Source organism: Sinohyriopsis cumingii, chromosome 6, assembly GCF_028554795.1.
Source record: "Sinohyriopsis cumingii isolate HCF-2022 chromosome 6, ASM2855479v2, whole genome shotgun sequence".
Taxonomy (NCBI): Eukaryota; Metazoa; Mollusca; class Bivalvia; order Unionida; family Unionidae; genus Sinohyriopsis; species Sinohyriopsis cumingii.
This window is the reverse complement of record NC_142966.1, coordinates 113,482,655-113,505,644: the sequence shown is the minus strand read 5'-3', so window position 1 is coordinate 113,505,644 and position 22,990 is coordinate 113,482,655. Positions and strand designations below refer to the sequence as shown.

The following is a 22,990-nucleotide window of genomic DNA, read 5'->3' as shown; positions in this document are numbered from 1 at the left end:
GTCTAGAAAGCCCAGAGGGTGTGTTTGCGAAACGACGAGACATTCCCAATTTGTGAACCTCCTAGCTTACCATTTGATATGCTAGCAAGGCTCATATGGGGATAACACATAACATATAACTTAATTCTAACTTATCCTAGGGACGGCACAAACATATATCATTTACAGTAGAAGCTATTTACAGCAGCAGTTGTATTTACAGCAGTAGAAGCTATTTACAGCAGTTGTATTTTACAATTGTATATATAACTTATCTTAGGACGGTACAAACATATAACTTAATTGTAACTTATCCTAAGACGGCACAAACACATAACTTATCCTAGGACGGTACAAACACAATGCGGGGTTATAATTCTGCATCCAACAAATTGCACACGTATCCCTGAAATCAACCCTGTTTTGGGGTAAAAGGTTACCACGAAACGGGGCGATAACGGAGTACGTGTGCAACTTCGTTGGGTTTCGAAACCCCAATATAGTATTAGGACGATATTGTATATAAACTGACTGATAGTTGAAAGTTCAGAAATAGCTCAGCGTGATTTGTTTAAAACGTATATTCTTAAATATGATCATGTGGAAACCACAGATGAGCCATAAACCCGAACAAGTGTAATAAAATAGCGATATTGTCTGCGAAAAAAAAAAGATAAATATACGTTTGCCTGATAAAATCCGGAAGATAAAATCATTCTTGCGCTGTCACCTTGACTTGTCAAGGGGAAAAACAAGGGAAGTTATTTACTTCCTTGTGCAGAAAATCGTCTGCTCGTACCTGTAAGGTAACAACCTTGTCAAAGTCAAGGGGGAAATAATTGTATCATTGACTTTTCACGCAGTCACTGCAGAGTTATCTACATAATAAAATATAATCCAGCTATCAAACTTACTTGAAAAAGTTGATTTGATAATATTTTCTGCGACACGTTGAACCGAACGCGGTCCAATACCAAAATACTTCGCAGCTAAGCTCATTGAGCGAAATATATTTTCTTTATTAGTATTTTTGTTGAGAGATCTTACAGCTCTGGGGATTTTTGCAAATTTACCAGTGCCACCTCGTGCAGAATTCTCGCTCTGAGTAATGGCTTGCAAATTCTGAAGAGAGTTATTAAGTTTATTATTATCTTTGTGATCAGTTACAAGACCTTTTTTGATCTCACCGTTAAATACCTCAAACACAAACTTGTGATTAAGATAGCTTTTACCCCCAGAAACCTTAAATTGGAGATAACCAGCATTATTAACAACACCAACTGGTTTTTTCAACCTGCTATTTCTAACTATTCCCTGTCGTGATGCTTCGTAATTCTTGATTGTGGGATGTGGGACAAATTCTTGATTCATTTATACTTCATGTATTTGTCTAATTTATAATTTGTCTGAAAACCTAGTTATATAATCACTCTCGGATTTTAGCGCGTCTCCGTTATTTTTTTTATTGTAATATCGCTTGAGTTCACGGTATCGTTTCCCCCCACACCCCGCACATAATTGTGTTTTACCTCTGACACCAATGCCACATCGCAGGCAACGAATAGGTCCTGTGCTTCCTCGTTTGATGCTCTGTATATGTTCACCGCAGAATTCCTTCCTACAGGGCTTACCACAGACTGTTACAGATCCAACTTTTAACCATCTGCAGTTGTTCATTGTATATATAATATTTTCTTATTTAAATATTTGTCTTAAATATAACATGGAGGAGTTTTCGAGGTTATCCGCAGTTGGCGCCGGGAGATTCGATCTTGACAGGCTAAACCCGGATCCACGACGACGGCATCTAACTGATCTGTTCGATATTATCAACGAGGGTAAGAAAGAATTCCGCGACGACGGCGCATCTCATGTATGGTCGACATTTAAAATTATCCGCGACGAGGACATCATCGATGCTACAATGACTGATGCCCGAGCAAAAACAATTATTGATTATATTGATTTTCATCAACGTGAAAAGAAATATTTTTTCAGAATAAAATTTATCGTCAACGTTGAAGACGATACATGGATTATCCGTGACAAACTCGACCCTGTTCTTGCTAACGGAAAGACCGCTCTGTTAAGCAGCAATTGTAAACCAGGAATGCTGACCGGGATTGATATACCATATTACGCTCGAGCGTATCCTGTAACAGCAGTCATTTATGGAATATATCCTGTAAAAAAAACAAAAATTCATAAACTCGCTCCGATGCGAATGACTGCGTCATTTACTTCGACGGTGTTGAATTGTGTAGCCGAGCGAGTAATGGAACATTTTAAAAACACAAAACGAGGAAACGGTTTAACCGACCTGCGACATTAAAAAATAACATCATGGGGTGAATCGGTTAAAGATACCGGGGCAACAATAAATGATGTTGCTGCGCTATCAAGTAAATTAAAATACTCAATAACAGTAAAAACACTAACCGGGAAATATTATACAGTTCGAAGCATTATAAAAAGTCAGGAACACCTATTGAAATTATTGATCATAATTCGCACGCGTGGACTGATGCGGTTACAATATTTCCACGAGACCGTGTTGTCAAGTTTTATTCTGGAAACATATACGAGGTTATTTACGCGCTGAAGATTCCGAGTATGATCAATTTGTGAGACCCAACGGAGAATTATACAGAACAAATCGTTGCACCAGCAAATGAAAAAACTCGCAAAAATGTATATGAGAGATGCTAGCGATGAGCAATTATTGGTTAATTGTTTTACAGTTCCAAGTGTTGCCGCTCACGCCGCCAGAGAAAGAAATTCGTGGAGACCAACCCGAAGTCAGTTTCTTTCGGATATACAATTAAGTTGTGTCGAGTATGGTCATGGCGGGTTGTGGAATACCCGATATGACTACCGGGATATGATTTCCGTGGATATGATTGCCTGCTACCCAGGAAGCTTTCTCGGGAACGGCGAGTGCCGCGAATACTTTGCGCGGTTTGGACACCCCACGAACTCGATGACACGAGTCGCCGTAAACGGCAGTTTACCCGACGCTGACCTGACAGGATTTGCTCGTGTGACTTCGTTTGAATTTGCTGCGGGACTTCATCCGTGCTGTTATGTTTGGTTTGGCAGACACTTCGTCGAAAAGCGCTGGGTACCAATAGTGTTATTGCGATACATGCTTGACAGCGGCATACTGGTATCGTTGACTGTCAGCGAAGCAATCATATGTTATCGACCGCAGACATCAGTTTGGTTACAAACACCAGAACGTGTAACTCTCGAAGAAGTTATCGGCGAGTATGCACGAGAGTGTCCAAATACCCCAATGGATGTCATTGTCAGTGAGGCTCCTAAAATTCTCAAGATCAAACTCAAAAACAGTGAAATCACAGCGAAAGATCTTGGACGAAGAATAATCGGTAAATTTACTCAGGGTGCAGCATTTGATCATAAAATGCATCACTCGCGGTTGATTATCGATGAAGCTGAATTGGATTTTATAATCGCCGACGCGGTTGCCAGAGACATATTTTGTAACAGGGAGGATGTGTTCTTGTCCGACGGGAAAAAGTTGGGCACAATTGTAAGTTATATCGACGGAGAATCGCCTCAATACACACATTTGAGATCTTCAATGCTGGCTTATGTTTCTATAAATTTGTTATCGATGGTAAATCGATTTCCTGGTAACGCAGTCAGAGTTGCCACGGATTCATTTCACATCGACAAGAAATATTCAGAATCACTGACCGATATAATGAAATTCTGCGGCGGAGATGAATGGGGTTCGTGGAGAATAAAAGCCGAGATGTTACACGAGTATTGTGAATCCGCTGATGTTGCAACAGAGGATAATTATTATAAATCAACAATGCCAGAAATATCTTCCGCACCGTCTGTGGATGATCCAATCACCAGACATAAAACTGTTTATTTGAACGGGCCGGGCGGGTCTGGTAAAACAACTCGGGCGATTGAATTATTTCGGAATTCAGATATGATTGTGCTAACACCTACACACAGACTTGCCAGAGAGATGAAACAGCGAGGAGTCAATTCTTGTACTTATCACAGCTTTTTCAAATACAGCGGCGGTGTGTGGACGCCAGATCGAATGGGAACAAAATATATCAATGATATAATAATTTGGGATGAGATATGTACGGTGCCGCTGGAAACGTTAAAAACATTTCTTGATTGGCTGCTAACGAAAAATACCGCAGTGATTATGTGCGGCCATCACGGTCAACCACCTCCGTTTGTCGGCGCATCTCCGCATGATTGGCTGAGGAATTTTGTTGATTATCACGAAGAAGTGTCTGATGATTACCGAGCACTTGATGCAACGCTGAAAGAATTTAAAACACTAATCAGGCTACAACCGAATAAAATTCAATGTGAAATCATGCGCGAGATGATTCCTGAAACTTCGATGAGTGACTTTTTACGCGTGTGGAAACCAGACGATTTGATAGTGGCAAGAAGAAAGATAGTCAGAGACACACTTCAACAACAGCTATTTCGGTTACAAAAAATAAAGTTTCCAATGCTGCCAACGCCGTTATGTTATAGACCAACTGATACGCGGTTACAAAATATAGATGTTGATATTCCAGGAAAGACAGAGAAACAGAATTTAGTATTGAATGATATTGTGTTAGTTGACATCGATGCTGTTGAGGATGCACTAGCGATGAATAAATCCCCGTGGACGCTAGGATACGCAATGACCATTCATTGTTCTCAAGGACTAACTATTTCAGATACAACTGTCTGGATCATTGATGATCGAATCGAATGGTCAAACTTAGTCTACTTGGCGGTGTCCAGAGTCAGAAGAATGTCTCAACTGCGAAGAATTGTCTTGGAAAATCCTTCGGATTTTAAATCAAACGCTGATAGCGATGAAAACAACAGCATCACCGATGGTGATGTAATAAGGAAAAAACTCGCCGGTTACAAACAGAGTGACAAAAAAAATAATCGCGATTTTGATCTTGATGTTGACTTCGTCGTTGCGCTGAAACAACAACAGAATAATCACTGCGCGAGCTGTAATTGTATAATGCTATGGCAGTATTCGAATAAAAATTCAAGACAATTTACCGTAGACAGAAAAGATAACAGTCGCGGTCATACACGTGATAATGTCATGTTGACCTGTCTTGAGTGTAATCGACGTCGGGGTGCCAGCGCTAGTTAAGTCACTTCAGTGATTTTGGCGGCAATTGTGTGTCCTCGGGAATTACCTGAAGTTGCTCACGGGTGAATCCGCGTTGAGGAGCAGTTGAATCCAACCTGTAGATTGCTGGTCTGCCAGTGGATCTTGTCACGGTGGATATGCTATGTGTGGTAACACTCCAAATGGGATCAGTCGCTCTTCGTTTACCACCTTCAAGTTCGCCTGGTTCATATAAATATCTTACAGTAACATTACCCAGTATCGGCTGCGCTGAAGAATCACGACGTACGGGTATATTTTTTTTCGTGATCGCGATGGAAGGTTTCATGTTGGTTGTTCGAGTTATTTCATTATTTAGCGCAGCTATCACGCTTGGTAATACTGCAACCCATTCGCGCGATCTCGTATCTTGAATAAATTTCTTCGCGTATTGATATCCAAATAACCGCTCAGCAAGTGTTCTATTGAATCGCTCAACAATTGCCTGATCACGGTGAATTTCAGTGTGTCCTCGTCGTATGGTGACGTTATGTTGTTTCATCAACGATGATACCGCACCTTGAAATTCTTTGCCAGGATCAACTTGTAGCAGATGTGACCATCGTAGACCACCTTGTGGTGTAGGTCCTCGCCGATAAATTCTTTCAAACACAGAAGCAACCTCAGATGATGTTTTAGTCGTTAACGGTTCCGCATCTTTGTATCTACTGGCAACATCAACTATGGTTAACGCGTACTTGTATGTGCGTCTTCGGATAGTATCATGTGGCAGAAATAATATATCATCCTGATGAACCTCATTTGGTACACTAACATCGAAATGCGCGAAGTGAATTTGTTTGGAGCGCGGTAGATAAATTTGCCATATTGCCTGTCGGGATAACCAATTTTTGGCAGTAACCGCCGTAACTTTTGCTGCTTCAGCGAGTTTACTAATTTCCGCGTTACCTCTCCAGTATCCGCTTGGGGAATAATAAATCGACTCCATTATATACCAGTACCTAACGCTAATTTACCCTTCATTGCAGTTTTTATCAACCAGGATGCTAACCTTTCTTTGAAAGATTTATCAGGGATGGCATTTAACGCATGAATTAATTTCACGTCCGCGAGATGGCGCTGTTGCAAATCCTTGCTTCGGTAAGCTACATCATGAGCATGGCACGCTGCATCGATAGCGTTTATCGGATACTCGCCGGATTTTGGTTGATCCTGAGCATCAAGTCTGATATCAAGTCGGGTTCCTGGACCACAGTAATTATATCCTGGAAGATGTTTTTCTCCTGGGTATTTAGCCCACGGAGCTCCTGGCAGCGCTGTTAACTTGGCTGCGATATCACCTCCGCTTTTTTTAATAAATCTAAATTTTTTTGTGCCACATCGTTCACACTTGCCTGTAAGCGCTTGTCGACTATTTTTTGTTGTAATTGTTGTAGTATCCATAGTTGGGGTACGTGCTCGGCATTTCACACAATATAAATCCATATTATTTTATGATATATCTAATGGAAATCACTGACTTTTCCGCAACAAAGCGACGAGAGCCAATCAAGCATAACTCAGTGCTACCAAATTCTGTTCGAATGATTATCATAGGTCCATCTGGGTCGGGTAAGACACAGTTGTTACTTAATTTAATAATGAAGTGGATGAAGTGGGATAAATTATATTTGATAGCCCCGTCAGTGGACGATCAGCGGTGTTATCAAGTGCTAAAAGATTTCAACGAGAGTGCAAAATCGATAATGGAAAATCAAAGTGATTTTCACGAAGATGTTATTGATTTTATAACTGACATCGAAGAAGCTCCATCCGTCGACGACATTGATGGATCAATTAACAACCTAGTTGTGTACGACGATGTGATGTTGGATAAACAAAAAAATACAGCCAGAATATTCTCCCGTGGTCGACACAAAAACACTTATGTCATTTATGTGACTCAGCGGTATACACAAATTCCAAAAGTGATCAGAGATAATTGTAACGTTCTTGCGGTGTTTAACGGAGTTGACGCACACACGCTGAGAAATATTCATCAGACTTGGTGCAGTGGTGACATGGACCTCAATAAATTTAAAAATTTCTTTAGTCATGCTCAACGAAAACCACACGGGTTTGTGACGATAAATTTACATGATCCTCGGACACGATACCGAGTTGGGTTGGATACATTTTTTAACTAAAAATCCTAAAATGATTAGCAGCAGAGAGACTACGCCACCAACGTCGCCGTCGACGTCACACCCCGTGAAGAAACTATTTTTTATAGCGAGTTATCGCTGTCGAAATAACCCCTCCGGCCAGAAAAGAGGATTTAGTCATCATAGTTTCTGGCTAGAAGGGTTATTTTTGTGAAATAAGACCTTCTATCAGAAGAGTTTTTGATAGATGGTCCTGTTGGACGAAACAGTTGGTGGGCTTAGTCTCTCTGCTGCTCCACTAGAAGTCAATCATTCTTACATAGTACCTTCGACCATCCCCGCCAATAGTTTGACATGCAGTTAATGTCTGCACAGCGCCAAATAGCAGAGCTGCGCTAGGTGGAGTTGAATCAGATTTGGTCTAACAAGGTAGACCAAAATATAGTGGACTATATATAAACTTTGACCTTAGACCAAAATATACTGGACTATATATAAACTTTGACCTTAGATAACTAAGTACGTATTGAACAGATTTATCTAAAAAATAAAATATAATTTATGTAGACATTTACAACAATCAATCTGTAAAAGTTTTAAAATTTAGACTTATTTGTAAATTGTTTTCCTTTATGCACGTGAATATGTGCCGAGAAAATTAGGGTTTTATTTCAGTGATTTCCATTATTATTTAATAGGTTAGTTTGTATGTTATACCTACCTTTACTATTTTTTTTTGTTTTAGCTAAGACGCAAATGGAGAACCTGGCAGGAATTGTAGGACATTACAACAAAGTGGTCGCCACCGTTTCTCAGTATCTGAAAATCCCATACTTCGTGACCTCTCTGGTACCACATGAAACGGATACTTCCCAATATACCATTAACATGATTCCTGATGCTACAACATACACAGCTGCAATAAAAGACTTGTTTCAGCATTACAAATGGACACAGAGTGGTATTATCTATGACAATGATGCAGGTAATAACCTAACCATGTTGCTCTTACCCCAGAATTTAAGATAGCTCCTTGGAAACAAAGAATACAGTTTTGGATGAATTTTAACTGTGTTGTAAACGAGGGATCGCAAGGCGAGCTCATTTGATAGTGCGTATCAGTGTACATGCTTTCCACAAAATATAGTTTGACAAAAACTTTTCGTCCACTGGGTGTTTGTATAAATGGTGAGATCGGGCTAGAGTTGAGTATTGGACTTAAAAGCTCAAGTCCTAGATTCAACCGAGTCGGACTTGATTCTGATGGGTTCACAATTTTTTTATATATCCATTCTTCGCCATGAAATCAATCAAGTTAGAATAAAGGTTAAATTGCTTATCTATTTCAATACTCGGACACGAGATGAAAATCAAAAGGTATCCAATGCTATATTTTACAGTATCTTTGCCCAGGCTAATAACGAATACGTGCCGCTGTGAGAGAAAATGTAATGGTTTCACACATCAGTCGTCTCATTCATGATGTAACAACACGCCAGTTTGCTAAGTTCCTTATTTATCCTTTACCTACTTGATTGTATATGTATATTGACCACAAAAGACTATTTCCATTGGGAAACAAATACCTCTTAACACACAGTCTTCATTCTTATTACTTGTAATAAGCAGATGAAAACACTTGTTTAATTTAATTTCTTTCAAATTAATAGTCTATTTTTCCGCTGCATCAAACGATATATTGATTTATCTGGCATAGGCAGATATGATGGAAGAAATATCGATTCTTAGCACAAGATAATTTTAGTGTTTTGTTGTTGTTGTTGTTGTTCTAGGGTTTAACGCCATTTTCAGCACAGGACAGGCTATACATGGCGGCCAGTATAACTGGTGGAGGAAGAATCTTGGAAAACCCAGGGAATAACCACCTACCCCCACGAGAAGCTACTGGCAGGCTTTCCCACGTACCCACGCTAGCCGAGCCTTTGACTCGAACCCAAGAAGACAGTGGTGTTTTGTCGTATTTCATATGAACAGAAAATGTAATAAACATAAACATTTCCTCCTGAGTAAGACCCTTCTTTGAGCACACCGCATTTTTGTTATTTGTTTTGGAAAAAAAAATAAACTCAACAGTCAATAACTTTAATTGGAATAGAGCCAAAATAAGAGATCTTTCAGATTGTTCTTAACCGAAATGAAATGAAGTTAAATTAGATTTGTGTGCCAATTTTCCATGATTTTAAGGCTTTGTTCTTAGTATGTGTTCTTGCTCTTACGGTTAAGAGAATACGTGTGCCTTGATCTTAGTAATATAATTACTAAAATCATCTTTACAGTTAATATTTTAATTTAATGTATGACCTTAATGCTTAAGGTTGAACATTCCTTCAGGCGATTGGTATATAGAGACTTCAGATTGATATCATTGGGTTGACATTAGTCTTCATTTTCCTCGGACATGTCCTAAATTTTGGTCCTTAAATCTCTATACTGGTACAGATACACCAATTCTCCGCAATGTCCTCATTTTTGAAAGTTCAAATATGGTTACCCTACATATCCTAAGCGTGCAAAAATATTTGTTTTTGTGATGCAGTGCTGAGGATGCTTTTATTATTTTAGCAAAATACGGTCTTTATAACCAGATACGGGTATGTACAACCACAACCACAACCACATACTGGTATGCATGAAATGATCGCCAATCAAATCTAGAAGTATTTGTGGATGTTAGATCGCCTATTAATAACGTGAATCAATCTTGAAACAAAGACAAAACATCTCAACGACAAGGACAAAACATCTCAACGACAAGCCTAGGACAAAATATCTCAAAGACAAAGACAAAACATCTCAAAGATTCTTGGGATTAGAAACCGAGATGATTGCTCATTTTTAGAGATGGAGTAACTCAAGGCGTGTAGAAAATAAAGCAGTATTTTATAATCATTGCCCTTGTAAAATTGATTGAAAGATTACTCTTTGCTTTAATTTCTTGAGTAATACATGCTACTTAGCTGGCATTATCATCCAAAAAGATGCAGGTGCTGTCAGTATAGGGTAATATTGAACATGTTTTGCATTACTGTTAATTTTCTCGTGTTTCATAAATGGAAATATTATATTTCACAGCGTAGTCATACGTTTTCTTGAATTTCTACTGGGCAGTCGTACATGTGCGATAAATGAATAGTAACGCATTACTGAAATATGTTTCGTAAGAATAGATATAAACGATTTAGTAATAACAGCAACAGTCTCACTCCTGAAATTCTTTGATACCTTCCATAGACGCCATTTCATATCAGCACATATTAATATGAAAAGGTCTGACAAACACGGTGATATATCGTTTTTGTTCAAGAAATAAAGAAATGAGCCAGCTTTAGAACGAATACTATACTTTATATAGACTTCATTATCATGGTCACATTTCCAAGGAAAATATTGTCGCCTTGTGCCTAATATTGAACCCGGTTCAGAGAAGCCCAAATAAAGGACGGCAAATATACTACTTAAGAGATTGATGGAAATGAAATGATGCTTCATGGAATAACAAATCATGCATGGCATAATTAATATTCCGGATTTATGGAACACGTCCTAAAGCAGGAAAGTATGTTTATGCCTCGGATGAATTTTCTGGTATTCTTTCTCATTCAGCGTCCAACATAGCTGCGAGATTGTTACGTCACATACATGGTGAGAAAGACATCTACGACATACGATCATACAACATACAACACAATACGTCTGCGGATGTAGTCCGGTGGGCACTAAAGGAGCTGCGAGAGAAAGAGTTCACCAATTTCCTTGTGATATGTACACCCGAAGCAACAAGCATGGTCCTTACTCAGGTGAGTTGCTCAATTATTTACCTTTTCCACGTAGATTTTCAAGCAAAAGTATCACGGTTACATTATAATCAACTTTCAGACCCATCTCTGCTTTCTGGGTCGAATGGATATATGGTGCTTATCTTTGCTTCAATGGATCTTTTTCTTCTCATTTTCAGTTTAATGGAAAGGTAACGGATGAAAACTATCCTCATAATCGTTAATTTCTTAGTCATTCATTCATTGATTCATTTATCTTTTTATGCATTAATTTAATTGTTAATTAAGTTCATATAGTTCTCTGATTGCTACAGAGTATTATCTACTAGGACTACGTAAATAGAGATCAATAAAATCTTTAAAAATAAAAAAGCATATCAGCATACGAAAATTAATGAGTCCATCATAAACAGGAATCAAATTGTGTCTAATAGGTAGATTTGAATGACTATTAGTAATCTTTACGCACACGTAACTTGTGCGCCTGCGTTATCGAACTTTTACGTCTTGGCCTTGTTTTAGATGTAGTTGTAAAAGGAAAATGTGGTACAATGTATTACGAATAGAGGTAAATCAATTTTCTGCTGTTTTTATGTTTTCTATTGTGTGCGTGTGCGTGTGCGTGTGCGTGTGTGTGTGTGATTTGTATTTTTAATTTAGTTTTAACAGTTGTAGTCATATTCCTACGATGTCTGCAGCGTGACAGTTTCGAGCAATGTCTAGCACTGGGGCACCATGCCGCAGACATGTAGCATGTTCTTATATTTACAGGTGTATTGATGTCAAATAGTTTTTGAACGTTCCAAAACCTAGGATTACATGTTCCTACAGACGAATTTGTTATCAGTAAAGACGAATTTATCAACACTGTCAAATACCTTCTGCTTCTAATGTTCAAACGCAAGAGGTGTTCTGTACTTGCACGTATGGCTATCCATTAGATGATTGAAGAGCGCTATTACTCCTGGGATTGGCATGGGATCGGAGATTTATTTGATGTGACAGAAACCATAATAGTTTGATACATCTGTCCTGGTGGAAAATTGCTCTTTATGTCACCAATATGTCTATTTACTGATTCAACACTTGCACGCCAGCAAATGAATGAAATGAATATATGTATTGGCTTTCCGAAATATTAGATGAAAACGGTCCCGATTATGCTTGGTACCTGATTTCATATCCAACGACTCAATACCTTTTACCTTTTATTTGATATTATACATTAAAAATGCATTTAGTTGATGAGTGGGATCACATTAATCACATAGGATCTTCCCAGGGGATATTTTTTTTCCATTTCCGTTCATAAGTCAGCGATTTTTTTTTTATACATGAAAGAAAGATTTCTAATTTTTGAGAGATAAATGTGGAATCACATTTGATTTAACCAGGATTACATACATAATATAGAATTATAAATGAATAAAAATTAAAGACTAAGACATCTCTTGGACAAAATACCACTATATATATATATATATATATATATATATATATATATATATATATATATATATATATATATATATATATATATATATATATATATATATATATATATATATATATATATATATATAGGGAAAGAGAGAGAGAGAGAGCGAGTTGTTGTTGTGGGGTTTAACGCCATTTTTCAGCACACGATAGGCTATACATGGCGACCAGTATTAATGGTGAAGGAAGAACCCGGGAAAACCCTGGAAAGAGCCACCGACCCACGAGAAGCTACCGGCAAGCTTTCTCACATACCCACAATGACTGAATCCGAGACTCGAACCGGAGCAGACAGAGGTGAGATGGCAGTGATCCATACCGGAGAGCGCTTTAGACCACTCGGCCACTCGGGGGCCCCAGAGAGAGAGAGAGAGAGAGAGAGAGAGAGAGAGAGAGAGAGAGAGAGAGAGAGAGAGAGAGAGAGTTGAGAGAGTTATAAATATACACCAGACAGAACGGAAAGTGCTATCCCTGAATTGCTATAGAAAAAATCTTGATAATAGTAGACAAACACGCATGACGACCTAGTAATTAATTCTCATGTATAAATGATGTTCGAATCTCCGTAGAGTACGAATTAAAAATTCACTAATTCTGCCTATTATTATCAATCATTCTTCTGTAGGAATCCAGGGATAGCACTGTCCGTTCTGTCTAGTGTATATTTATAATTCTCTATAATTAATTTTGTATAACTTGATTTCTTTCATAGGAATCCGGAATGAATGTGTAGATACATGAGAGTTAATTACTAGGTCGTCATGCGAGTGTGTCTGCTGCACACGAGTGCACATAACACCGACTGAGTAACATCATTTTATGATGATGTGTGCGTAGTCGTGAGGGTATATGGGTTCGTGGCGGTGACGGGTTCCGTTTACCCGCGGACATTGGTTCGAATCTTCGTAGAGTACGAATTAAAAATTCTCTCACCTGTATATATAGCATGAATACTACCTGTATCGCCACGGTGGCATATTATGAGACTAGTTTCTTTTCCCATTTAGGAAGTATAGCTGCCCTTATGTATCTTATTTAAACTGTCATATTTAGGCCTATTTCATTTTTCGCCTCCTTCTTCGGTGTGTCTCTCCCACCCTTCTATCTCTATCTGTCTGTCTCTGTCTGTCTGTCTGTGTATGTCTCTCTCTTTCCATCAGAATAAATGGATCTCAACATGACAAGACTATTATCAATAAGAAGGTACCATTAAAAACGTATAAAATGGAACTCAAACACCAAAAGGTAGGCTTAAAGTATTAGCCTGATATTACGGGAAATATTTCACATGTCATAACACAATGTTTCCACTTTACTAGTAATATATTTCCCTTTACCCTTTCAGACAATGTAGATATCCTTGATATATTTTTCTATAGTAAAAATATTTGGAGTCTGTGCTAATGTCACTGTTGTATGTGCAAACAGAACTTAAAATACATGTTACAAGACAAAACAAGATCCAAGGAAACGGCGTTGACTTGAATATGAGTGCGGTAAAACAGTGTTTTCCTCCCTATCATTTGCATGTTGAAAACGCTCAGCTATAAAATTATTTTCTTTTCAAATCTTGCAAACAGTGTTGCTTTCAATGTTATTGTATTAATGGAGAGTACAGTTAATGCTATAAAATATGAGAAAGAAATACTTCATTATAAAATCCATTCAGATTTTTATCTATCAGGCGCAAATCATTTTACTACCGAACAATATGACTTTTGCCCTATATTATAGATACAACTTCGATAGTAATACGTAACCTTTCGCAATCGCAATATCAATGAGTACCCCTTGGACATCACAGTTTTAATGCGTAACCCATTGACATCGCAATATTTATGGTAACCCTTTAACATCTCAATATTAACTTCTAACCCTTTGACATCGCAATATCAATGGGCAATCCTTTGACATCGCAATATTAGTACGTAACCCTCTGACATCGCAATATTAATGCCTAACCCTTGTGCAGTATTAATGAATAACTCTTTGCAATCTGAATATTAATGCGTAACCCTTTGTAATCGCAATATATAGATATAACCCTTTGCAATCGCAATATTATTGGGCAACCCTTTGCAATCGCTTTAGATCAACGAGGAGATTCGTAAGGTCGTTCAAAAGTAGATCAGTACAACTACAAAAATTTATTTAATCACTACTCATGTTTTTATTGTAAGCTGTTAGATCTCTGGTACGTATTTAGTAATATATATTTATATGTACCAAATGTACTAAGGTAAACATCCTTTACCTGCCCTCCTCCCTCTCTAGCAACGCCGTCATCATATGTTTCTTTTTTCTCATTTTGTTATATCTTTCAATTATACAGTAACATGTGTCTGCTGTAAAAAAAAATCGTGTTATTATTGAAGTATTGTATGTACGATTTTGTTTTAATATCTCATTAGCACTGGATTCGTTTGCCTTAATTTCTCACGTCTGCGACATTATTGAAGTAAATAATATTATTGTTATCGAAGACATGGTTCATACTAAGGCTTGGCTTGTTGCATAAACCTCTGTATCTCGAGTTCGATTTTATGTACCTTCCCGACTGACTTGTATAAATAAATACTGCTTAAATCATCCGTTAGCTTTCCTGGAGAAGAAAAGTTATTGAATGACGTAATACATGTCTGCCGGTTGAGACGAATTATTCCGGTATACACACTATCATCATTGATAATCGTTGTCCATTACTTTGGAGCTTATGGTGGTCGTAAGGTTTTAATTTGTCATCTTCTCTCAATGCACAGTTTCTACGGTTTTCATTTAGTGAGATATTTGTGTCAACATCGACTACGAAACAATTATTATTTGCTTAACAGTCTCGTCGGCTGTCGAATAAAAGTTAATCCTCTTTGAACGAACATATCATTTCGATCTCCTGTTAAGACTGTGACAATGTTTTAGTTATCAATATGTATAACTCCAAGCCAGTGCTGCCAGGATAATGAATTTATTTCATAGGTTCAGTAATGATCCTGAGATGAACTTTGTATTTAAAAAAATTAAAAAAAATATAAACATAAGAAAATGATAAAAAAATATCAGTTCAATCTTTTTTCAAAATTTTCAATGAATTAGAGACAACAATATATTTAGTATACATTTATCTATAAAACGAATACTGTGGTACAGTTTCTTATAGTTTTTATTTCTACGCCTAATACTTGATAATTATTAAGAATAAAAGAACGATACAGATGTAGAGATTGTTTGCAAAGAGAAACACGTTAGAATTAGAATTATGAGACAGATAAAATATTGCTTATATAGAGGTTAAAAAAGAATTTATTTAAATTCTCTAAAACGCTTAATAACCTGGACCAATATTATCTCATAATCGGTTGCAAACTAGCAAGCACTCCGCAAATGTAATATAAAACATAATATTTTTGCATTATAATGACACGAAGAAACCTTGTTGTAATATATACAAATCATCTAAGAGCGAAGCTGATTTTAGTTCAGAAGCAGCTTTTATGGAAATATGATGGTTCATTCGATGCAACGATAGCTGCTGCCATTAGTTTTCTTGCTTATTGCTTTACTCGTGCATGTGGTTTTAAACTATGTACTGTTTGGAATTTTATATATATATATATATATATATATATATATATATATATATATATATATATATATATATATATATATATAAGGGTTTGTGTGTATGTGTGTGTGTGTTTGCGGGGAGGAGAGCATTAAAAAGGAAATGCCATAACTGCCATAACAATAGAGATAGAACCGTTACAATCAATGGCTCACTATTTTTGTCTGAAAGAGCGAAATCATTTTTGATTGAGTAACCTAAGTTAGTATAAAGGTCTTTCTTGATTAGACAAAACGCGAAGAGAACACCGTTTTTTTTTTCTTCACAGCGGTTTCACGGTTTCAGTTAAACTCAGTTCGTAACATTGGACCTACCTCCAGCTTCCACATATAGCAAAATAAAATCTGTAAATTTCTCTTTACTTAGTGCGCATGTTAAATATTATATAAAAACGACGCAGAAGTGTCCTTTGTCCCTCTTACAAAGAGACAGGGGACGAAGGATTTTATCTCAGTTATCTCCCGCCTATCTCAATCATTAAAATACATGCGGTTATATATATATATATATGAGAAACTTTGAACTCTGCAATGGCAAACGAGGTCATGATAACAGATTTTAATATTAAAGCGCGTCAAAAATATATATCATCAATTATCTACAATGTTTCTTTTCATTATTTGTCCAAAATATGAATTATTTTATTTTTCAGGCACTTTATCTGAGTCTACTATCCCGTCCAAACAGCTGGCTTGTTGTAAATTTGGTAAGCATCTATTATGAAGGGGGAAAAATGTATTCCAAGCGGACACATTTTCTTCATATGAATGAAGACAAGCAACTGTAGTTATGTCTCATTTTAAAAGCACGTTGTCCAAATGATATCCATAAAACAGCATCGGAATGAAGATATCTCGTTTACAATTGCTGATTCGTCAAAAGCAACAATGAAATAAATAAATCAAAGAAGCAACATTTAATGAGCGCTTTCAGTAGAAACAGGTTTTAAAAAAACGAGTTTTATTGCCGATTTCTTCTTTGTTTTCTCCAGGGTTATGAGGATATTGACATGTCTCCATTCGTGGATTCCAAAGCTAATTTAACACTGTTACGCCTAATGGTGGATCCCGATTCATCCGACTGTGCCTTGAATGAATCCAATATCAGCCTTAACAAAGCCCTTCACCACGATATTCTGCACCTGATTCTCAGCAGAACGGTCTCCGACAACAGCAGTGACAATCGAGTCAGCCGGAAAAATGTACGCAAGTCTGTTAAGGAAGTGAGTCTTGCCGTTGTAATTATAGATGAAATCGGTTATGCTTATGATGAATTGGTTCCATTACAAAACTGTTTAGGAGTTTTGGTACGCAGATGCATTTTTTTTTTACTGCGCAGACACATTTAGGTTGCATTATTAAAAAGAATTAGATCTTAAATCATGAAAATTCTCAGATAATTAAAAAAACAAGATTAGTTTATTAGTATTAATGTATACTTGGTGCAAATAGATTTGAACTCTTGCCGTTACAGCCATACCGGCACCTCAGGTCTTAATGGCACTGCGTACCGGCTTACTTGCATCGCCGATTGTGTATTATTTCTTCAAAGATATATCAAAATTGTACACTTATAACAACAGTTAAAAAGAGAACAACACAAAATGCAATAACTAATATACTCCCACCCACCCCCAGAAAACATCCCACGAAAGAAAACAAGCGCATAGTATAGATTAGGAAAATTTAGTATTCGTTTGGTTTTGAAAACAAAGAAAAACGTGTGATAGTTTTTGGAAAAAAGTATTTTACAAAATGTGTTAGCGAAAAGTAAATTACACGAATCACTGAAAGTGACTATTTAAACAAAGAAAGAAAGAATAAATGACAAGAACATAACTTGCCAATTACGTCTACATTAACCCATCAAATGACGACTACTTCAAACGAAAAGTGCACTCGTTGCTACAAAATAAATTAGGTTCATTAGTACTATGTTTAAAAAAATAATGTTATACATTTAAATTTTCAAGTGGCATGATGTTATTTTGTATTCACATTATAATAATTATTTACCCCTGTCTTAACAATATGTATACGCACACATGTTTTCTTTATCTGACTATATTCATCGCGATTTCGTTTCTAGGCAGACATGGACTCATGCACGGGTCACTTGAAATTTAGTAATGGACTTCGAAGCGAGACCTTTCTTCAGATGCTTGTTTTCCAAGGACTTATCAGCGGAACGGTATGTAACTTTTTTTCAGCATCATCAGTCTCTATTTCTCTGGAACATTTATCTTGTACATATTTCTTACTTATGTATGTTGATTTTGTTTCGTCTTATAAGATATCTGTGGGAAAACATTTCAGATGGCGAAAGACATTCTTGGAAAAATTGGTATTGAAACCAATCACCTAATGTATATGCAGTAAAATTGCTAACACTGCAATACCAACTCGTCTCTCATTCCGATTTAAGCTAACAAGAATGTAAATTTACCTGACCTACCAGTACCAGTGTAGCAGCATTTAGCACTAACGTTGCATCTCTCTTACGTTCTTATTCAAAATTGTCATTATAAAACGTGTTCTTTGTAGGTATGAAAATAATTTGGATTTATTCCCACCGAAATCGCCCGAGTAATATTTTTCGTCCTGTTTAGGTTTCGGAAACAGTTTCCACGGACTTAAAGTTGTATTTATTACACTATTTGGCAATTTGTTTTGAAAACTAATTCTTCTTTCATATAAAATTATTATATCAGAAAAATAATTGTTTTTATATTTGATTTGGTAAGTTAGACGTATAGGTACAACGGATTTTGTGATTCCATGCGACAGTTATGCTAACTGTATTTAATAACACTGATATGCCGAGTACATGTGTTTTGTGATTGACTTTGTCATAGAATTAAGTATTAATACGATACGTAATAGTAACGCACCTTGTTGCAGCGGTGTATTGAAAGGAAACTCCGTTCAGCGGAAGTGGTGTGTTTTTCAGACAACCCGTGCAACGATATGTATAATTATTTTACACCCCAGGTACGAATAATAATAATAATAATAATAATAATAATAATAATAATAATAATAATAATAATGAGAAGAAGAAGAAGAAGAACAAAATGATGATCAACAAACAACAACAGAGAACATCAGCTAGATGACGACACCCTTGCTATCCTTATCGAACATCACATGATCAGATTGTGTCTTACTTTTATTGCCCTCAAAGAGCAAGTGTTTTCTTATGATGACCTCAATATATCAACTTGTCAGTGTGCATAAAAGAAAAAGAATGACGTGGCTCAATTTTATGACAAACGTTACCATTACCGACATATGAATGAAATGATTGACAAAGATATTTTATTTATTTCACGTAGTGCGTGTAAAGTCAGGTTGAGGTAAGTTGTCTTAATAAAAGTATATCTTGACTGAATTAGGTACTTAGTAATGAAAGTGTGAAATCAGAATTTAGTTACGATAGGAATTCAAATTTTACTAGCAAGAAGGTATAAAAAAAATATGTACAACATGTTTAGTAATTATATTTATAATATTTGCAACATCTACGCGTTTTAAATTAACGTCAATCTAATCAATAACTTAACGATTCTCTTTTCATTCAGTACTTATCGATGTAATGTTTCAGGGATATGTTAGTACGTTTGATTTGTGCGCACACTTTATTATTAATACGATTTTTAAAAAATGTTTTTGAAATTTTCGATATTCATTTGGTCTTCGCTGAAGGTATTGAATTAGTACGTTTCTCTTGGCGTGAACTTTGATACTGCAAATCTCCTTCCATCTTTCACTCTTGTTTTCATTTGTCGGCTTCACTTATTTTGTCCTTTAGATTTGTTTCTCTCAATGCTCTCATTTATCCACGAGGACGTCCCTATAAACTCCTGACGTCACACCTGTGATGAGCAGAATACTTTGTTCTCTCGCAAGCCTCTGAATTTAAAATAGCAAACCTGCGGTGTAAGTTCAGTTACATGTGACACGGCAACCTTTTTATCGATTGATTTAAATCGTGATACATGTCACATGTTGACTATTTGATCGATTTGTTTCAATCGTGATACGAGCCCCCCCCCCCCCCCCCCAAGGTATTTTGGATATCATCTTTGCTTTTCTACGTACTGAAGGATATTGGGCCCGCTCATATTTACAGTATCTTGACTCGAGTGAACAACTTAGAAAAAATATATATTTGGCAATTTTCTTTTTGGGAAAGAGACTCTTTTTGGTCATGCACGTTTCTTAATTGCAATGTTTTGCGAAGAAATGCCACTTTTAATCAAAGAAATTGTCTTCACGGTTTCAAAGTCTTGGATAGGAAATTGAATGGTGTTCCCCTCATAATTTTGCAATAGACAGACTTTATAAAAATAACTTGCGAAGTATGAAGCTACGTGTAACGCACTTGGACAAGTCTAATACGATTCATGGAATCTATTGGAACAAGTCCAATATAATTCATGGAATGTACTAGGACAAGTCTAATATCGTTTATGGAATGTACTGGGGCAAGTCTAATTAATATATTTAGAATGTTCAATTCATTTATATTTGAATTAAAAGTACTATGTTTATGCTGGTGATATTTTGTTTCGTGACGTGCATTTGGTTTCACCTATTAAAGATACAACTTTTTTTACACCTCTGTTTCTTTTTAATTTACGTGACATCGATTTTAAATGAGATCTAACGTAAAACTTCAGTCGTATTTTGATAAATGAACAGTGTGTTACTCAAATTTTTGTATCGTACCTTTTACCTATTTCTTAGCCAAACACAGATCGATCCATCTCTTCCTTGATAAATAAGGCATTACTTAAGTCTTGAGCGATAGCAGTGTGAAGGTACAAACCCATATCCCTATGCACACGTTGCATACAAAATTTTCCTTCTTTTTCTCGGCTCACCTTCACAAATAAAATTTATATATGATTTATTGTGGTTTCTTTTCTAAATATTCATTCCAGAGTATAATGCATAGTCTTACCAATAAAATTTGTTTTCATGGTCAGAATATTAAAATATATTTTAGACAAAGACATTTCACATACACACATGTGGTCAAGTGGATTTAACATTCTTGTAAAACCCAAAATATGTGTAATATATAATTTAGACGAAATAACATACCAAGAGTATTTTTTACATCTATTAACTTCTTAATTGATATGTTTCTCTTCCTCTGCGTATATCTAAATTGCTCTCTCTTATATGAACTAAAACTTAAATTATGCGATAGCATTACATAATTCGCGTGAGACATGACTTTATAATGACTTGTTAATGGCAATAGCATTTTAAATGGAATTTTCACAATGCGTAAACAAGTTGAATTTTCTGATGTTTGCGAATAATCATGTAGTAAAACAATTATTATTTAATCAATAGGAAGATTTATGAACCAGTGCACCTGTACTATTTACCTCCACATCGCCGTTTACTTTTATAAAAATTAACTTAAATTTATCTAAAAGAAATATTAATTATTATATAGCATTACTTTCCTCATAGATCAGTGCCATAAAATACGATATATACATATATCGTATTTTATGGCACAGACCTATGAGGAGACTATATATATATATATTCAGATTCAGATGTGATTTATCATTAAATAATAATATAAAATTCATGTATATTTTACCGCCAGATGATAAATAAAATGAATACACTTTTAGATAGAATTTCAAATGATTATTCACTGACCATGACACATATTTTCATGACTGGTAGTTTCAAACATTAAACTCTGTTCTCTTATAAACTCTGATATATAAAAGACAGATACCCTGAGAAAATGTTTTGACAAATATGTATTTAATAAATAGAGACATTTGGTTTATTTTAGAATTTAGGTATTTCAAACAATTGTGATTCTCTAGACCGGAGTGTTTGTATCAGAAGTGTTAGCAAGTCGATCTTTTCTGCAATGGTTTAAAAATTCCCTCTATGATTTTATTTACATTAAAATTAATCTAAGATTTATATAAAATATATGTGACAAAGGAATATCACCACGTGGGAATGTGACAATTGGCCCAGATATAATTATAAAAAAGTGCAAAGAACAGGAAAGAGTTCCAGTTTAAGTGAGTAACATTATTATTTCCATACTCTATAGGTATTTATTAACTAAGAATTTCTATTGTATTTGTGCAAATGTATGCATATCGATAGCCATATAAAACAGATTTCAAAAACATAAATCAATCTTCAGTTATTTTGATTTTGTTTCCTAACCTATATGCCTTGAATGTTTTCCCTCTGGACGGTTTATGTATTTGTCTGCAAGCTATAAATCTTGTGGCGTTACTGTTGTCTTTATTTCAGTTTTTCTAGCACTGCTAGATTACATATAGGATCTCACGTTTTCGTTTTCTGTAGCCATTGTATATCCAAAATTGCTATTTATTAATATATATATATATATATATATATATATATATATATATATATATATATATATATATATATATATATATATATATATATATATATATATATATATGAATGTATGTGCACGTATATATATATATATATATATATATATATATATATATATATATATATATATATATATATATATATATATATATATATATATATATATATATATATATATATAGACACACAACAGTGAACGGCTGGTGAGTTATAAACGGGATCTGTAAAAATACTGAAATCCAAAGATAGTGCTTTGTACAGAATTGTTTGAACCTAAAAATTATTTGAGGCCTCTTCACTGAGAATGTAAACACAAGTGAAAAAACGTATTAATCAAGTTTAACTTTCAGAAGATTCAAACATCTTAATTAAACTTT

The 22,990-nt window shown here is 35.7% G+C and overlaps 1 protein-coding gene across 6 annotated transcripts in view; it reads left to right on the top strand.

Annotated features, from left to right (window-relative positions):
• The window catches only part of LOC149797748 (glutamate receptor ionotropic, kainate 2-like), a 97,933-nt gene that overhangs the window by 53,032 nt on the left and 21,911 nt on the right, over positions 1-22,990 (top strand). For 4 of the 6 annotated variants that reach the window (XM_089962692.1, XM_089962691.1, XM_089962695.1 and 1 more), the window contains 5 exons: positions 8,021-8,260; positions 10,900-11,093; positions 16,841-16,894; positions 17,180-17,410; positions 18,277-18,378. In XM_089962692.1, the coding sequence (XP_089818818.1) occupies positions 8,021-8,260; positions 10,900-11,093; positions 16,841-16,894; positions 17,180-17,410; positions 18,277-18,378 (821 nt within the window). The remainder of the gene's footprint in view (positions 1-8,020; positions 8,261-10,899; positions 11,094-16,840; positions 16,895-17,179; positions 17,411-18,276; positions 18,379-22,990) is intronic. The other 2 variants (XM_089962696.1, XM_089962694.1) reach the window with 1 other exon arrangement.